Source organism: Python bivittatus, unplaced genomic scaffold (assembly GCF_059951505.1).
Source record: "Python bivittatus isolate LINGU-HERP-01145 unplaced genomic scaffold, Pbiv_v1 ctg000960_np1212, whole genome shotgun sequence".
NCBI classification, from domain to species: domain Eukaryota; kingdom Metazoa; phylum Chordata; class Lepidosauria; order Squamata; family Pythonidae; genus Python; species Python bivittatus.
Window position 1 is genome coordinate 13,830,336 of NW_028277124.1, and position 20,102 is coordinate 13,850,437.

At 37.8% G+C, this 20,102-nt stretch overlaps 1 protein-coding gene across 2 annotated transcripts in view; it reads left to right on the forward strand.

Annotated features, from left to right (window-relative positions):
* The window catches only part of SLIT2 (slit guidance ligand 2), a 245,792-nt gene that overhangs the window by 199,409 nt on the left and 26,281 nt on the right, over nucleotides 1-20,102 (forward strand). For both annotated transcript variants that reach the window (XM_088131411.1, XM_088131412.1), the window contains exons 24-25: nucleotides 5,479-5,550; nucleotides 6,820-6,983. In XM_088131411.1, coding sequence (XP_087987537.1) covers nucleotides 5,479-5,550; nucleotides 6,820-6,983 — 236 coding nt within the window. The remainder of the gene's footprint in view (nucleotides 1-5,478; nucleotides 5,551-6,819; nucleotides 6,984-20,102) is intronic.

Sequence of the window (20,102 nt, forward strand, 5' to 3'; positions counted from 1 at the left end):
TCTTCAACCATTTCTTCTTTCAACAGTAATTTATACATTTTTGCTGTTCATCTGTTTCACATAATTGAATTTCAAATTCTGATTTATTCTGTTCAAATCCAAATTCTTCTTTATCAATTTTAAATTTTTCTTTATATTGCATATAAGAAACCCATTGAAACGTATATCCTTCTAAAACCAATTGCTCTTTTGATTTGATTTTATATTCTCCTTGTTCTTTTTCTAATAAGTCTTTGTATCTCATCCATTTATTTTTATCTCTTGTTTCAGTTCTATAAAAGGCTTCTTGTATAGAGGTCCACATCAGCACCTTAGGGCATAAAAGTGGTCTGCATTTAGTCCAAACTTTTAATAAAGATCTTCTGATATAGTGGTTTTTAAAGTCCACGTTAACTTTAACTTTATAATACCACAAATATCCATGCCATCCAAATCTCAAATTATAACCTTCCAAGTTATTAATTTTTCATTTCTCAAGGTAATCCATTCTTTAAGCCATACTAAACATGGCTTTAAATCAGGAAGACCCAAACCACCTCTTTCTTTCACATCTTGTAAAACTTTATATTTTATTCTTGTTTTTTTCCCTTGCCATATAAACTTAGAAATGTCACGTTGTCATTGTTTAAAGGGTGCTTCTGAAGTCAATATTGAAATTGTCTGTAAAAGATATAGAATTCGCAGCAAAATATTCATTTTAATCACCGATATTCTTCCTAGTAATGACAATTGTAACTTTTCCCATCGGTCTAAATCTTTTTTAATATCCGTCCAGAGTGGACATAATTATTCTGAAATAAACCAGCATTCTTTGACGTCAAATATACTCCCAGGTATTTTATTTTTTTCTCTATTGTAAATCCAGTTAGTTCATTCAGTTTCTTCTGTTGATAAAAATCCATATTTTTAGTTAAAACCATTGTTTTTTGTATATTTACTTTGAACCCTGCTAGCGACCCAAAGTCTCTCAATTTTTGCATTAATGATTCAACCCCCTCCAATGGGTTTTCTAAAGTAATGACTAGGTCATCAGCAAAGAACTTATATTCTTCTTTTTTAACTCTTATTCCCAAAATGTTGTCATCTTGTCTAATATCTCTAAGTAATACTTCTAGAACCAATATGAATAATAATGGAGACAAGGGGCATCCTTGTCTCATACCTTTTTGAATTTCACATGGTTTAGTAAAGTCTCCATTAACAATTATTTTTGCAGTTTGTGGTATATATATTGATTTAATCCATTTAACAAAGTTTTCCCCAAATTTCATAAAATCCAAGACTTTAAACATAAAAGGCCAATTTAAATTGTCAAAGGCTTTTTCAGCATACAAAAATATCAAAGCTGCTTGTTTTTCATAATGTTGTTCCAGGTATTCTAATATATCCAAAACATTTCGGATATTATCTCTAATTTGTCTTTTTGGTAAAAATCCTGCTTGATCCTGATGGATAAATTTTACAAGAATATTCCTCATTCTTTCAGCTAGAATTGTTGTGAATATCTTATAGTCATTGTTCAATAGAGATATTGGTCTATAATTCTTTGTCAAGGTCAAATCCTGTTGATCTTTTGGAATGGATATGGGCTTCTTTCCAAGTTTCTGGCATTACATCTGTGTCCAAAATTGAATTCATAGTCATTTGTAAAGGAAGGCAAAGCTCCTCCTCAAAATATTTATAGTTAGCCGTTGATAAACCATCTGGGCCAGGTGCTTTTCCACAATTAATTTTCTTAAAGGCAGTTGACATTTCCTCTAATGTTATGGGATCATTAATTAATTTTCTCTGTTGATCAGTAAGAATAGGTAATTTTTGTTTAGACAGATATTTATCAATATCATCTGAATGAACATCTTGTTTTTTATATAATGATGAGTAGTAGCAGAAAAAGGCCTCTTGAATGCCTGTGTTATCCATTAAAGTCTTCCCATCGTGTTGTATTTTAGAAATTAATCTTTTCTGTCTTTGTTTACGCAATTTATAAGCTAGCCATCTACCTGGTTTATTCGCAAATTCAAAGTATTTCTGTTTCGTAAATTTCAATTGAGTTTCTAATTCCTATATCATTAACATTGACATTTGTTTTTGTAAAAATTTAATTTGTGTATTCAAAGTCTCATCCAGTGGATTGTTTCTCATCTCAATCTCTTTGTTTTTAATTTCATCTAAAATCAGTTGCATCTTCTCTTGTTTTTTTCTCTTCAACTGGGCATTATATTGAATGAAATAACCTCTCATATAAGCCTTGCTAGTATCCCAAACAGTCTGTGTATTAATGCCTTTGTTCATATTCAATTGAAAAAACTCTCTTATCTTTTTTTTACAAGTATCAACTATTTCATTTTTCCATAGAATTGTCTCATTTAATCTCCAACGAAATGTACTCTTTTTCCCTTTAATAGTCAACTTAACAGAATTATGGTCTGAAAAGGTCTTAGGTAATATTTCAACTTTAGTAACATCCATCATCAGAGTTTTAGAAATCAAAAACATATCTATTTGAGAGAAGGACTTAAATCTTTCAGAGAAATATGTATATTCCTTAGAATTTCCATTTAAAAGTCTCCAAATATCTTGTAAATCCAACATGTCTTTCAAATCAAAGAATGTTTCGGGTAGTTTTCCTTGTTTAAGTCTCAGCCCCTTTGGGGACTGTTTGTCTTCCATTGGAGAAATCACCTGATTCCAATCACCCATAAGGCACCAATTCTCATATGGTAAGTCCATCAATTTGTCCATTAAATTTTTATAGAAAATCCCTTTATCAACATTTGGGGCATACAGTCCAACAACTAGTGTTTTAACCCTTTGTATACTAATTTCAACTGCCACATATCTTCCTCTGTCATCAGTCAAAATCAATTGTGGATTCAATTTTCATTGTATGTACAAAACAACTCCTTTAGTCTTTTTTGGTCCAGCTGATATAAATTCTTCTCCAATTTGTTTCCGAACCAAGTACTTAATGTCTCTTTTACAAATATGTGTCTGTTGCAGACAGATTATATCCAAATTCAGTTTCTTTAAAAAGTGAAAAATTTTCTTTCTTTTCTGAGGAGCATTTGCTCCATTTATATTCCAGGTTAAGTATTTGTAATCCATAAGTATATTTGTATTAGAATCTTTTATAATCCACTCCAGAAGCCCCAAATTTTGTTAAATCCACACTGGTTTCGATGTCTTCTGTAGTTTTTTATTTTTCTTTGTCTTCTATTTCTTTATGGGTAGTGCAAAAGTCTGCCTTATATTTTTCCAAAAAGGCTTCTGTCTTTAAAATAGAATTTATTCTAAATCTTTGCTCTTCATACATAAAAGATACTCTTTCTAATCTCTCCCATCTAAAAGAAATACCATGTTGCCTTAATTTATCTGTGAAGAAGGAGTAATCCTTTCTTTTTCTCAAGATTCTTAAAGGTATTTCTTTTAAAATAATCACCTTTTTGCCTGCAACACTCAATCCCTCATTATAATGTTTTTTCAAAATTTGTTCTCTTGTGACCTTCCATACAAAATGAATTAGTATATCTCTTGGGACCTTTTTTTCTCTAGCATAACGTGAATTGACTCTATAAACTTTGTCTATTTCAAAGTCTAAATCTTGTTCCTCCATCTCTAAAAATTGTGCTAATGCAGTGATAATGGATTTTCTTACATCTGCCCCAGGATTTTCTGTTACTGATCTCAATCTCAATATGAATTCTTTCTCCCTCATTTCTGCTAATGCAATAGCATCCAGATTTCGATCAATATCTTTAGTGACTGCTTCTGGCTTAATTTCTAACAACTGTATCTGTCCTTGAGTATTCTTGAGATCAGTTAACAAATTATCCACCACATCCTTCACTTTCTGGACCTCATTTCTAAATTCTTGAGTCAATTCCTTCTTTAAATTGTCTATTTTTTCATTCATTTTTGTGTCTCTTTGGTCCATCCGGTGGCTTAAGGCAGCAATTGCATCTAGTACTTTTTTCATATCTCCACCCCCTCAGCCGGTTCTATAGAAGTTCTTATTAATTCTCTTTCCTTTTCCTTATCCTTCTTCCCTCTTGAAGCCATTGTAAGCAGTACAAAGTTCAATGTCTTCAAAGAACAACAATTATAATCCAATAGCAACAGCTTTCTTCCAAGTTCTCTAATGACACAGCAGTTATAATCCCAGCTATAGAAAGCAATCTCTTATTGTTCCCAAATATAGATAATAAAATGTATAAACAATTCTCAGTTCTCAAGCGTTTGAGTTCAAGATGAAAAAAAGAGAAAACTCAGGTATAAAAATCCAACAGCAGATTCGTAGTCCAATATACATTTATAAGCCAAAAAAAAACAAAAAAAGGAAAAAAAGAAAAATTTATAGTACCATAGAAAAGGCAAACCATTAACGATTTGTAAAATCCTCTATTTAAAATCCATAAAACATTTCCATTTGTCAGTTTCCACCCATTACATTCCATGACAGAGAATAAAAAAGTAACTCACCAGCATCTGAAAGTGTAGTCCAGAGATAGATCTTAGATATTAATAAAACAAAAAAAGAAAAAAAAAGTAATCCAAAGAGGAGGAGAGTAGAACCCCCCCCCCTTCTAAAGTGATCTAAGACACTGGACTGCAGCGCTAATGTCTCTCATTCATGAGGGACTCTGCATTTGTAAAGCACGATGTTTCCCAGCCACCTTCGCTGCTCTACTCACCGGCTTTCCCATGGTGGAGACCAGGAAAGGCAGGAGGAACAGCGTCCTGGGCTCTCGTGGTTAATCTTCCGAACTCCCCCATCCGGGGTGTATTTTGGTGGTCTTCTCTCCTCTAGACCCACCGCTGATCAAATGCAGCTCGGGCGCCCCCGGAGCTCCAAGAAATGCGTCAGCACGCTGTCCTGTCCGGGTGGAAGTGTCATTAACTGAATTTTTCTTGATTAAAAAACATACCAAGGAATACTTTAGTGAACATCAAAAATGTGTCTTGTCAGTACAGGTAGTCCCCAGTTTATGAACAAGTTCCATTTCCAAGGTCTGTCCTTAAATCGAATTTGTATGGAAGCCAGAACAGTATTATTGTATAATACTGTATAAGTAGTAATGTGTAATGAACTCAAACCATTGTGTATTTAACTCGAATTATTGTGTATTTAATTCAAATCTTGCTACAATAGGCTCCATTCTTAACTATGGGTTGTCTGTAAACTGGGCGTTCTTAACCTGGGGACTACCTGTAATAGGTAGTCTTGGTTTCTGAATGGTCGTGAAATAAGCTGACTTCATCTCAGAAGAGATGCCTGGATTCACTCCAAGGCATTGTCAGGAAGGGCCCTTAGGACAGACCTATAATAAAAACTACTGTATGTTTACAAAGAAGTATAAATACAAATGCTACACTGTGGTACATGGTTAATATGCATCTTTAAAGGATACTCGCTTTTGAATTACTGGATCAAGAGAAGAAGTACTTTCTAACTTGCTTCCATGTTTCTTTCTTGTTTAGGTCTTTACATGGGAATGACATATCTGTTGTTCCTGAAGGTGCTTTTAATGATCTTTCAGCATTATCCCATCTGTGAGTATTGGGTCCCTATTTACATTAAGGTCCTGATTAGATATTGTACCATTGATTGAGATTCCTACCATAATCTCAAATATTGGGCAGTTCAGGGAGATGCAGGTTGTCATATCCTTACACTGTACATAAATGATGCTTTTAGCAGTGAAATTATGTAGGTGAATTTCTCTGTTCTAAGAATTATTTAGTGATATAATCAGCTGAAGCTGAACACTCAAGCAATACAGTGAGCAAAGTATTCACACCCACAAGCAGTTAACTGGAAGGGATATAACTTAAAGAAGATAACAAACTTCTAATGGGTGTTGGACCATGGATAGATGTCTCTTTGCCTTTTGTCCTTAGTGAAAGAAGGCAGGTAAGGATTTATCTGTCCAACTACTATTTTTCACTGGGCAGCTGATGTTTGGACATGACCTGGGGTAATCTGGGCTATCTCTGTAGTGAGAGGTGCCCACACGGACATGTCCTCTAGCTATGGGAAACGTGGCCAAGCCCTTCCATCTGCTTGCAAATATCCATGAAATGGGAACAGGGACATATGCAGGGAAGCAAAAACATTTGTTTCTGATTTGTTCTTCTAACCCCGGTGTTCACTGATTCATTTGTCAGACCTCCGTCCAGCTTTTCTCTGGGAGTTCAAGACAGTATACACAGCACTTGCTTAACTTTTCCCCTCATCAGCCATCCTGTGAGGCAGGCTTAGCTGAGAGAGAGTGATTGACTGGTCCAAAGTCTCTGTAAGCTTCTGTAGGCTGAGGGTGGACTAGAACCTGCAGCCCCCTAGACCTGATCCAGCACCTTCACCACTAGACCATCGTGGGTTTTGAAGGAATTCAACTTTCCTGCCTGTATATTATAATTCAATTCATACAGTATATTAGATTATCAAATAACAGTAATAAGATTTATACAGGACTCTGTCAGTTTTTCCTAAAAGTAACAGCCCTGTGAGGTAGATGAGGCAGAGAGAGAAAATGTTTGGCTCACAAGCATCAAGTGATCTTCCATAGCCAAAAGTAAAGTTCTGGAGTAGAACCTGGATCTCCGTGGTCCAAACCTTTACCACTATACTACCCTAACTAAGCGGAAACCAATTTTAAAAATATGGTTGGCTTATAAGCGTTCCTCAAGGCTCTTTTAAAAGAAAGCTTCAGGTTCTAGTTGCTAGAGCTGTCTAATCAGTTGTGGCATCCTTTGTGGTGTTATTTTCATCTCACCAGCTTGGAATTAAAGGTGTTTGGCTTCTCTCTTTTTGTCCTGCAGAGCCATTGGAGCTAACCCCCTTTACTGTGACTGTCACATGCAGTGGCTGTCCGACTGGGTGAAGTCAGAATATAAGGAACCAGGCATAGCCCGATGTGCCGGTCCTGGAGAAATGGCGGACAAACTCCTTCTCACAACCCCCTCCAAAAAATTCACCTGTCAAGGTATGGCAGAGAGGAAAGAAAAAAACCCACAGTTCATGTGCAAGTCCTTTTTTAACTGGTTTAATTTTTGTTTAGATTTTTTTTGTCCCACATTTATTATTTTTATAAATATTGTAATTCAAGGCAGCAAACAATTTAAGGCATAAATGCCATTTCCTAGAGAAAGAATTGCATTACTGACTAGCTGATCCGTAGTTAATAACTTTGAAGGATTCAAGCTGAGTTAATTCCATGCAAGCCCAAAATTAAGAATGAAAAATCGGGGACAGTATTTGCACGGTGTGGTATAGCTGAAAATAAAACAGTTAGTTTAAAGAACATGCATTTGTTTCTCTCCCAAAGTACAGTATTCTATAAAAATGCTGTATTAGAAATACTCTGAGTGAAAAACCAGTGCTAGCTTCTTTTCTTCAATATTTTCCCAATTCGCTTATACAGTATTCTTTTGAGGTGTGATGTTTCGCAGGTTTTCAGATCTTTTACTTTTGGCATCTCACAACTCATGCCCTGCTTTCAGAGATTCCAAAGCCTTGTGGTTTATTTACACCAGGTAAGATTGCAAAGTACCCCAAACTGGTCCTTCGATTTTTCCTGTATCTTTACTCAAGCAGGGTTTTTTTTCCCTTCAGATATATACATGCTGCTATATTTTCCATTCTAGCTTGGATGCTCCTTATATGTGATTCTTTATTAGGTGATGAAATTATGCACCTCCTGGCATCCTAAGTGACCTTTTATTTGGTTAAAGAAAATTATGTCATCTATAATATTACACATATTAATTTAACTATCTAATATACCTTACCAACTTAATGTATTCTGCCATAACTTCTGTATTCTTCCATAATGCTTTTCCTTCGTTTGTTATTCTTAAAAGCTTCATCATTTGTGTCCCAATTTCTTTCAATTTCTTGACCAGTCAAAACTGTATTGTTATTGATTTACCATTTTCCTGTTTCTGTCTGCTTGTCTGTCTGTTTCTCTCTCTCTCCCTCTCTCTCTCACATACACGTATTTAACCATAGTCCTAGTCTTCGTATTCATCCTATTTTCTAATGTGCTTAGTGTTCTTGCTTTGTGAGTCATTCACTTATGGCGAAAGGACCATCATCTGAATAAGAACCTACCTAGGCCAATATTCAAAATACAATTCTCCCGTGTTTGTCGGTGGGAAATAATCCAGATACTTATCTGGAATATAGGAACCTACTCACATCGCATGTTGCTTTTGTAAACATTGTGGAAGAAATTGGTTCAGCCAAGAGGCTGAACTAGATCCAAGGAAAAGATTCCCATTTGCTAACACTATTCATTCCACAGCTCATATTCCCTTTAACATCTAGCCAGAAAGTATTTCTCTCCTGTTACTCTTTCATTATGTTCTCTTGTTTCCTTGCTGAAATTTGATTCATGAAACTTGTTATTTAATGGCAGTCTAAGAGGTTATCTCCATCTTTTTTTCTACCTCTTTTCTAACTCTATTGAATAATTGTGAAAGCTAGGAAAACTCTTTTGTTGCCTATAAAGTAATGTTGTACTGTGTATGTTTCTCCAGGTTGAGTCTTTTTCTCTTAACATATTCTTAAAATTCTTTCTCTAGCCTTTTTTTTACTTACACAAAAGTTGATATAAACACAGAAAAGCACCTGCATGAGGTCAGTGGTACCAAGAGGCTTTCAAGAGCAGGGGATAAAGAGATGGGGGAACATGACAGAAAGGTTCAAGTCTATCAAGAAGAGCTTCAGAATAGCTTCCGTGGAGTTTCAGAATAGTTTCTGGAGTTAAGAACAGGGCAAGAGTTGATGAAGTTTGTGGCACCTGGCAAAGAGTAGCTGCTACAACCCTCAAGAAGTGAGGAAGAGGACTCTACAGGTAGTACAAAAAGAAGGATTCCTGTCTTCTGTCTTGAAAAGGAGGATGTAATTGGTGGAGGTGACTGGAGAAGGAGGAACCTGTTGGCTGGGCAGTGTGTCAAGAGAAGGCTGCTGCCTTCCAGGGACACACATTCAGGATATAATGAAAATGCTTCCAAAATTCTTAATACCCACTGACAACTACTCCTTTCTCCTCAAACAAATGACGCAGCTTTGAGGACACTGCAGAGAACTATGAAATGTTGGACTAAAAGCTGAAGGAACTGGGGGCACAGGTGGTACTTTTTTCACTGCTTCTTGTTGAAAGGTGTGGACCAGGAAGAAAAGGAATATTGGAAGTAAAAAACTGGCTCTATTGATGCTGTTAACAAGAATGATTTCAATCTTCTGATAATGGGACACATTTTCAAGTTGTGGGACTCCTGCCAAAAAGTGTGCCATACCTCATGAAAACTAGGAAGAAAGTTTTTGGAAGGTATCTTGCAAACTAGTTCTGGAGAGCTTTTTACTAACCCCTATTGTAAGGGAACTCAGAAAATAAGGCAACAGTGAAGACAAAGACAAGGACTGGGAGGCACCCAGTATGATGACCAATATGATGGGAAGGAACAATACGCAGAGTCAGAGGAACAATCAGGAAGAACCAAACATTGTAATGCAGGAAGGCAAATATCATTTATTAGGTGTTGCTGAAACCTGGCGGGGTGAAACTCATAATTGGAAAGCAAAGATTGAAGGGTATAACTTGTTAAAAAGAAATAAGCCAGACAAAAGGGAAGAACAGGAATTACATTAAATATGAAGGAAATGTTGTTGTTGTTGTTTAGTCGTTAAGTCGTGTCCGACTCTTCGTGACCCCATGAACCATATTGCGCCAGGCCTTCCTGTCCTTCACTGCCTCCCTGAGTTTGCTCAGTTTCATGCTCATTGCTTCAGTGATGCTATCTAACCATCTCTGCCGTCCTCTTCTCCTTTTGCCTTCAATCTTTCCCAGCATCAGGGTCTTCTCCAAAGAGGTCTATCTTCGCATTAGGTGCCCAAAGTATCTGAGCTTGAGCTTCATTATCGATCCTTCCAATGAGCAGTCAGGGTTGATTTCCTTTAAGATTGACTAGTTTGACCTCCTAGCAGTCCAGGGGACTCTCAAGAGTCTTCTCCAGCACCACAGTTCAAAGGCATCAATTCTTCGGCGCTCAGCCTTCTTTATGCTCCAGCTCTCACAGCCATACATTACTACTGGAAAAACCATAGCTTTGACTATGCGGATCTTTGTAGGCAAGGTGACGTCTCTGCTTTTTAATATGCTATCTAGGCTTGCCATAGCTTTCCTCCCAAGGAGCAAGCGTCTTTTAATTTCATGGCTGCAGTCTCCGTCTGCGGTGATCTTGGAGCCCAAATAAATGAAGTCTGTTACAGCTTCCATTTCTACCCCTTCTATTTGCCAGGAATTGATGGGTCCAGATGCCATGATCTTAGTTTTTTTAATGTTGAGTTTCAAGCCAGCTTTTGCACTCTCCTCTTTCACCCTCATCAAGAGGCTCTTTAGTTCTTCTTCACTTTCTGCCATTAGGGTGGTATCATCTGCATATCTGAGGTTGTTGATGATTCTCCCTGCAATCTTAATTCCGGCTTGTGATTCTTCCAGCCTGGCATTTCTCATGATGTACTCTGCATATAGGTTAAATAAGCAGGGTGACAGTATCCAGTCTTGTCGTACACCTTTCCCTATTTTGAACCAATCGGTTGTTCCATGACCGGTTCTAACTGTTGCTTCTTGGCCCGCATACAGATTTCTCAGGAGACAGGTAAGGTGGTCTGGTACTCCCATCTCTTTAAGAATTTGCCAGAGTTTGTTGTGATCCACACAATCAAAGGCTTTTGCATAGTCAATGAAGCAGAAGTAGATATTTTTCTGGAACTCTCGTGCTTTCTCCATGATCCAGCGAATGTTGGCGATTTGATCTCTAGTTCCTCTGCCTCTTCGAAACCCAGCTTGTACATCCGGTAGTTCTCGGTTCATGTATTGCTGAAGCCTAGCTTGTAGGATTTTGAGCATAACCTTGCTAGCATGTGAAATGAGTGCAATTGTGCGATAGTTTGAGCATTAGTATTAATATCCAGGAATTTGAACAAAAGGTTATATTTGAGAGCATTTGGGTGCGAATACAAGGAAAGGAGAACAACAAAAATGTTATTGTGAGGGTATGCTATAGTCCACGAAGCCAGGCAGAAGGTCTGGATAATGTCCTCCTGGTCCAAATTACAGAACTTTCAATGAAGAGAGACATTGTAATAATGGAAGATTTACTGTAAGTTACTTGGACATCTGTTGGAAAACGAATTCAGCCAAGACTGCAAGATCCCCAGAACTCCTCAGTTCTCTTGCCAGCTGTTCCATTTTTCAGAAGGTTAGGAAAGAGACACAGGAATCTGCCCTCCTTGACAAATTTAGAAAGGCTGGTTGAAAAGTTAGAAACAGTGGATACCTTGGGAGGAAATAACCAGATCATCTTGGGGTTCAAGATATTAGAGAAATGAGAGCATAGTTTACATGCACTCTAAATTTAAGGGTTGCTAGTTTCAAGGTCAGATAAGTACTAGGTGGAATCCCATGGAAAAAAATCCTCAAATCGAAGGAGTGCAGGAAGGTTGGTAACTGCTGAAAAATAAAATAGTGGAAATAAAATTGCAATAAGGAATTCCAGGAAGGAAAAAATGGAGGCAGCTTAGGAAATGACTCAGGAAGTAAATAGACCTTTTGACTAAGTTATCAAATAATAATAGATGACAGAAAGAGGCTAGAACTTCTCAACCCTTATATTTTAGGAAGGACATTTTTAAAAAATGGGTGTTCAAAGGAGAACAACCAAGATGATAGGAGGAGTGAAAGGAAAAACCAATCGCCAAAATTTTAAACATTTGAATTAACATTTTCTTTAAGGGCACATGACTTCCTTTCAACCTGTTTTCACCTTGAATAATGCTGAATATTCTCTCCTCATCATCGCTGATTTTTCTCGCCTTCTAAATCATTGTCCTTCAATTATGTAACTGCATTTCTTTGTTTTTTAAAATTTATTTTGTTTTTTTTAATAGGGGTTCTGCACAATTCCATCGTTCAAATCAAATCTTTATTACTGTCAAAGACAAGCATAAATTCCATCTTTAGTTCTTCATTTTATTCACTTTATATGGAGAACCTTTATGGAATCCTAATTAGCATGTTAATCTATGTTCAACTTCTGCTTCAGTCATAAGGCTTACTAATGAATTACTCCGTCTCGGATTAATTTCCCTCATAGTGTTGATGTGAAGATAAAATGGGAGCTGAGGAACAACAACCCACACCATCTTTAGCAGCCAGAAGAAATACAAAGTATAAATGAAATCATTGAATGTGTGAAGGCCTTCCAGTCATCACTTGTTCTGTTAAATACCTTCAGGTTCATTACTTATAATAATTCCAGCTCTTTCTCTGCCCTCAAAAGTTGAACTTGGTGAAAGTTGAATTATTTATTCTTGAATCTTGTTTATAGCTATCAGAGATCCAGTTATTTCTTTTGCCTTTCAAGCATGAACTCTACCGTTGTCTTTAGCTCCCATTCTGGCCCTGAAATTTATCTTTTCTGCCTTTTCTACTTGTTTCTTCCCTGTGAAAGATCGTATTACCTCCCCCTTTATTTTTTCCTATGTCACTCTTCAGGACCACTATTTTTATTTCATTTGCATCTTGTTATCCATAAAGTTGAGAATGTCTTACAGTTAGATATCCCCCTTCCCTCCTTCAAAAGACTTTAAATATACATTTGCTGTTTACACAGCTCCTTTAGAACAGATTTACAGATTCCATAATAAATTTGGTAGACTTTAAGGTAGACTCCAACATTCTTTGTTGTTTTTACATGTTAAGCCTAGCCAATTTCTATAATATTTATTTTTTATCAAATCTACCTCCTTTCCTTTCCATTCCATTCTGTTGCATTTATCACTTGCTACTTAATCACATGCCAGACACTGTTTTCCTATAAATTATTTTACCAGAAAGGGGAAAACCTTAATATAGACACAACTTCTTTTAAAATTACTAATTACTAAAAATCACAGGTTCCAAACATTGTTCAGTTTTTTGTTTTTTGTTCAGATTTTACTTAAATGTGAAGTGTTTTGGCCATTATCCAGAGGTTTATGAGTGAAGGCAATGCAAAATTTACTTTTTGGGGGGGCAGGAATATGAGTTATGAGTGAGTTTGAGTGTGGACTTTTCCCACACATAGCAAACTTTTCCTTATGTAGCAGGAGTTCATTGTGCTTCTCTTTGTTCCTTGCGTGGAAAAAGTAATCCAACTGAAATGATATATAAAATATAGAACATTAATTTCTTTCAGAATCAGCTAGCAAAATATTTTGAAATAATACTTCTTCCCATTGTCTAGTTGCTTGAGATGTTCCATTTGTTCAGATAAAGTGAGCAGGGTTTTTTTTAATGCAAAGTTCAGACATCATAATTAAAGGTTCACACAAATCTTTCAAAAACATTTCCTCTATACAAAATGTAATCTTATGGCAGAACCAAGAAAAATGAATAATTACATTAACCCTTATCTTCTCATCTAGCTTTATCTGTTCTGCTACTCACACTTCAGCTGAAGAAAATTTTCTAGGCCAAAGTTAGGGCTTAAAATGTATCACTCTTAATAGCAGTTGATCCTGTAACAAGCCAAATCAGTACAGGGAAAACAGAGGTCATGAAGTAAAAGCCATTTTGGCATTGCTCATTTCAATACTTTAGAGCTTTAGTTTTTGTGTTGGCCAACAAGGATGAAAGTTGTCTATTATCTTCCATCAGTTTTAAAAAAGTGGCTGTTGCAATATATCATCAGGGCCAAATTTCTCCCCAGAAGGCCCTACTGATTAAAAACTAGTAAAAATTATAGAATATTCCACCATCAGTAATATTAAAAGAAGTGTCTATATTAAGGTTTTCCCCTTTCTGGTAAAATAATTTATAGGAAAACAGTGTCTGGCATGTACTATCACATATATTGATGGGAGTTAAAAGATTTTTAAACAAAGAAAACATCCTTTGCATCTTTAACACTGTAATTGCAGTTTAAAAAATACACATTTGCACTTGAAGTGCTTGAATTGTGAATTCTGGTTTAGGACCTTGTAATCCGGACATTGCATTTGGGAAACTTAAATGTTTACACATTTTTGCCCCATTTTTGTTTGGTCCGATTGCCCAACTATGGGTTTTGAGTAACTTATTTTATGGTTCAACATGACAGTGATTATTTAAAAAAAAAAATCTCAGGGTCATAGCATATTCGCACACCCACATCCTGCCAAATGTTGATGTATGGTCACCCCAATTTCATAACAGTGTCAGAAACAAGAAGAACGAATCACATCCATGCTACATTGTGTGACTGGCAGAGATCATAGCTCCCTTTCTCAGGATATCTGCACTGGGCATTTCTAAGACTGCCTTTCTTGCCATTATGGGCAAACTAATTTTTACTCTAATCTCAAACTAAGATTTGATCAACAGAGACCTAAGACTATGAGAAAGGGAGATACTAAGGGTGCTCGTTCTACCTTAGGCTTTCACTTTACAAACAATTTAGATGTTTTAGGTGGCAGTTTTTACATGGTGATGGTGGTGGTAACAACACTGCATCACCCCAAATGATCACCATTTGATCACATATGTCTTGTCACAGAAGTCCATGCCACTGTTAGATTATTATAATAATGTTCTGAATTCTGGTTGAGATAATTATAGTATTGTGCCCTGAAGAAAAGAATTATCTCTGGGCCCTACCGTTGGGTGAAACGAGGCAACAGTCTAAGTGGTAATTATTGAGAGGGCAGGCCTTGTTACTGCAGGAGAGAACTGAGTGAAACATCACCTGTCCTTTGCTTTAAGAAAGCCTGATGTTGTGACTTTCCATGCCTTGAAGAAAAATCCAAGTGAAAGATTTTCAACGTGTCTGGGTTTGTTACCTGCCTTGGGCATCCTATGTAAATAACAGATATTCCTGAAAAGCAAAAAATGCTGTCTATGCTTTAGGGTATCTGGCAAGACACTATGGGGTAATTTCTCATTTCTGTCTTCCTCCTCCTCCGCCATGTGTCAGCCAAAGTCCTATTTCCATAGCTATTGATAAAGCTGCTTTATCCAGATCTCTATGAATCCATTATTACAAGACCTATGTTAGTACATTCATCAGGGGAAAAATGCCTCTGTTCCTACAAACTGTTTTGAAAATAGCTGCTGTTCATGATGTAGTATCACTCTGCACTTTTTTCATGTCTCATTTTCTTCTGACTTCTCTTTTTACAGTGCCCCCATCTCCCACCCTACAACCACTATTGTGTAGCTGCGCTTTTGAAAGATAGTTTGAAATTGGGAAGGAGTTTGGAAATCAAATGTTAAGCCATAATGCGTTTATCAGTCATTAAGATGCCACAAGACTTATTATTTTTCCAACAGCAGACTAAAATAGATATTTATATGGCAATCCTATATTTAAAAAGATGCATAAAATGTTTTTTTTAACTCTGTGAACATTGTTGACCTGTAATACCATTTACATTAAAGAAAAGAAATGTAATTATTAAAACGGGGGACAAAGAACTTTCTTTTTTTTTTAAATAAAAACCATAGGGAGAGGCATATTTATCATATAACCATTAAAAATTCCCACCTTGTCATGATTGAGGACAAATTGGAACATGGATTTATGGAAAACTGATACAACAGTTTTATGAATGTTTTGCATGTTATTCAGATTCATTTGACCACCTCTTTAGCAGAATAAAATATGCATTAAACTACCATAGAAGGTGGGCAGTGGGATTTTGCACTCTCTCCCTGTGGCAAAGTAAATTCTTTCTTTAGTGGCTGTTAAGAAACATATCAACAGATACTTTACATTTACCCTAGCTAGCTTCTTTCATAACCACCATTATGCAGAATTTGAAGCAAATTATGTGGCTCACTTGATTAATAAAATGCATGTAGATACATTTAAAATGCATGTAGATACATTGTAACTACTGTTCACTAGCAAAAATATTCCTTTATGGAAGAATGCTTTCTCAGATGAGTTTCAGAATTACTCAGAATTACTCTGGGTTCTTTGAACTTCTTCATGTAAAGTTGAAGAAATACTAAGTTAAATGCTTTACCAAAACAACCAGTAATAGGACACATCAAATACGTTAGGCTTTAGAGTTTGACATTTTTATCTTCTTTATTCTTTCTCCCTTATTCTCACAAATACATAATAGAACCAATTATGTTGTTGTTGTTAACCAATGTATGTTGAGTTGTGTCCGACTCTTCGTGACCCCATGAACCATATTGCGCCAGGCCTTCCTGTCCTTCACTGCCTCCCAGAGTTTGCTCAGTTTCATGCTCATTGCTTCAGTGATGCTATCTAACCATCTCATCCTCTGCCGTCCCCTTCTCCTTTTGCCTTCAATCTTTCCCAGCATCAGGGTCTTTTCCAAAGAGTTCTCTGTTCGCATTAGGTGACCACAGTATCTGAGCTTGAGCTTCATTATCAATCCTTCCAATGAGCAGTCAGGGTTGATTTCCTCTAAGATTGACTGGTTCAACCTCCTAGCAGTCCAGAGGACTCTTAAGAGTCTTCTCCAGCACCACATTTCAAAGGCATCGATTCTTCAGCACTCAGCCTTCCTTATGGTCCAGCTCTCACAGCCATACATTGCTACTGCAAGGTTTACCCCGTTCGTCTAGAGAAACTCTCGTGACACGTGTGTTCAACAAAGAAGTTTACTCAAGCATAACGCAGTAGTTACAAACAAAGCCAGGACTGGCTTGGCACATCTTGTGATACAATTCATAGTTCTCCCCTTCCCGCGCTTTGCCCCGTTGCTATGTTACATATTACAGATTGCAGATTACAGATTGCCCCAGTAATCCCCCCTTTTGCTCGAATGGCAGGTTCAGCCCAGTTCTTATTGTCCCTTGATTGCTCTGCCCCGCCGGCGTGGTTGTGGTTCCTCTTGGTTCTTTCAGTTGCACGCAAAGCCAGGGTTTTCCAATTGCGCGCTGATCGCATTTCCGCGAGCTGCGCCTCAGCCCTTTGTCTCGGCGCTCGCGGCTAATCACCGTTGATACAAAACATCCACTCTGCGGTTTTTTGTTAAGTGGTCCCAGGTGGCTCGTTAATCAGCCACAGCTTTCACTTCCTTTTTTCCCCTGCTTGCAAGCGGGCAGTAGAACTGACTCAGCGTGGCTGGGCAAAACTAGCCATGCCGCACCGGCTGAACCTGACAGTTACTGGAAAAACCATAGTTTTGATTATGCGGATCTTTGTCAGCAAGATGATGTTTCTGCTTTTTAATATGCTGTCCAGGTTTGCCATAGCTTCCCTCCCAAGAAGCAAGCATCTTTTAATTTCATGGCTACAGTCTCCATCTGTGGTGATCTTGGAGCCCATATAAATAAAGTCTGTGATTGCTTCCATTTCTACCCCTTCTATTTGTCAGGAATTGATGGGTCCAGATGCCATGATCTTAGTTTTTTTAATGTTGAGTTTCAAGCCAGCTTTGGCACTCTCCTCTTTTACCCTCATCAAGAGGCTCTTTAGTTCTTCTTCACTTTCTGCCATTAGGGTGGTATCATCTGCATATCTAAGGCTGTTGATATTTCTCCCTGCAATCTTCATTCTGGCTTGTGATTCTTCCAGCCTGGCATTTCTCATGATGTACTCTGCATATAAGTTAAATAAGCAGGGTGACAGTATCCAGCCCTGTCGTACTCCTTTTCCTATTTTGAACCAATTGGTTGTTCCGTGACCAGTTCTAACTGTTGCTTCTTGGCCCACCTACAGATTTCTCAGGAGACAGGTAAGATGGTCTGGTACCCCCATCTCTTTAAGAATTTGCCAGAGTTTGTTGTGATCCACACAATCAAAGGCTTTTGCATAGTCAATGAAGCAGAAGTAGATGTTTTTCTGGAACTCTCGTGCTTTCTCTGTGATCCAGCAAATATTGGCAACTTGACCTCTAGTTCCTCTGCCTCTTCGAAACCCAGCTTGTACATCCGGTAGTTCTCGGTTCACGTACTGCTGAAGCCTAGCTTGTAGGATTTTGAGCATAATCTTGCTAGCATGTGAAATGAGCGCAATTGTGTGATAGTTTGAGCATTCTTTGGCATTGCCCTTCTTTGGAATTGAAACGTAAACTGACCTTTTCCAATCCCGTGGCCAGTGTGGCATTTTCCAAACTTGTTGGCATATTGAGTGCAGCACTTTAACAGCATCATCTTTTAGTTGTTTAAATATCTCAGCTGGAATACTGTCATCTCCGCTAGCTTTGTTGTTAGTAATGCTTCCTAGGGCCCACTTGACTTCGCTCTCTAGAATGTCTGGCTCAAGGTCAGTGACCACACCAGTGTGGACATCAGGGACATTAAGATCTTTCTTGTAGAGTTCTTCTGTGTATTCCTGTGACCTCTTCTTAATCTCTTCTGCTTCTGTTAGGTCCCTGCCTTTTTTGTCCTTTATCATGCCCATCTTTGCACTAAATGTTCCTTTGATATCTCCAATTTTCTTGAAGAGATCTCTAGTCTTCCCCATTCTATTGTTTTCCTCGATTTCTTTGCATTGTTCATTTAAGAAGGCCTTCTTATCTCTCCTTGCTATTCTCTGGAAATCTGCATCTTTCCCTTTCACCCTTGCTTTTCGCATTCCTTCTTTCCACAGCTATTTGTAATGCCTCATCAGACAGCCATTTCGCTTCCTTGCATTTCTTTTTCTCTGGGATGGTTTTAGTTGCTGCTTCCTGTACAATGTTACGGACCTCCGTCCATAGTTTTTCAGGCACTCTGTCTTCCAAATCTAATCCCCTTCACTGTGTACTCACAAGGAATATGATCTAAGTCATACCTTAGCGGTCTAGTGGTTTTCCTTATGTTCTTCAATTTAAGCCTAAATTTTGCAGTAAGAAGCTCATGATCTGAGCCACAGTCAGCTCCTGGTCTTGTTTTTGCTGTCTGTATAGAGCTTCTCCAGCTTTGGCTGCACAGTACATAATCAGTCTGGTTTTGGTATTGACCATCTGGTGATGTCCATGTGTAGAGTCGTCTCTTGTGTTGTTGGGAAAGAGTGTTTGCTATGACCCTCTTTTACTCTCGACAGAACTCTATTAACCTTTGCCCTGCTTCATTTTGTACTCCAAGGCCAAACTTGCCTGTTACTCTGATTATTTCTTGACTTCCTACTTTAGCATTCCAATTCTCTATGATGAAAAGGACATCTTTTTTGGTGCTAGTTCTAGAAGGTGTTGTAGGTCTTCATAGAACCAGCCAACTTCAGCTTCTTTGGCATCAGTGGTTGGGGCATAGACTTGGATTACTGTGATGTTGAATGGTTTGCTTTGGATTCACACTGAGATCATTCTGTTGTTTTTGAGGTTGTACGCCATTACTGCCTTTCCCATTCTCTTATTGACTATGATGGCTACTCCATTTCTTCTAAGGGTTTCTTGCCCACAGTAGTAGATATAATGGTCACCTGAATTAAATTCACCCATTCCCATCCATTTTAATTTGCTGATTCCCAGGATGTTGATGTTCGACCTTGTCATCTCATGTTTGACCACATCCAGCTTGTCTTGGTTCAGAGATCTTACATTCCAGGTTCCTATACAATATTGTTCTTTACAGCATCGGACCTTCTTTTCACTTCCAGATACATCCACAGCTGAACGTCCTTTTGGCTTTGGCCCAGCCACTTCACTCTTTCTGGAGCCACTTGGAATTGCCCTCCACTCTTTCCCAGTAGCATATTGGACACCTTCAGGCCTGAGGGGCTCATCTTCTGGCGTCATATCTTTTAGCCTTTTGACATTGTCCATGGGGTTTTCTTGGCAAGGATACTGGAGTGGGTTGCCATTTCCTTCTCCAGTGGACCACATTTTGTCAGAACTCTCCATCATGACCTGTCCGTCTTGGTGGCCCTGCATGGCATAGCTCATGGCTTCATTGAGTTACGCAAGCCCCTTCTCCACGACACGGCAGTGATCCATGAAGAGGAGAACCAATTATAGTAGCAAATAAATGCTCTACAAATATGTAGTGTCTGATTGATTGAGTGAGTGAGTGAGTGAGTGAGTGAGTGAGTGATTGATTGATTGATTGATTGATTGAGTGACAAATTTGTATGCCATCCAACTCCCAACGCTGATTAGTGGCCCACAACAACTAGAT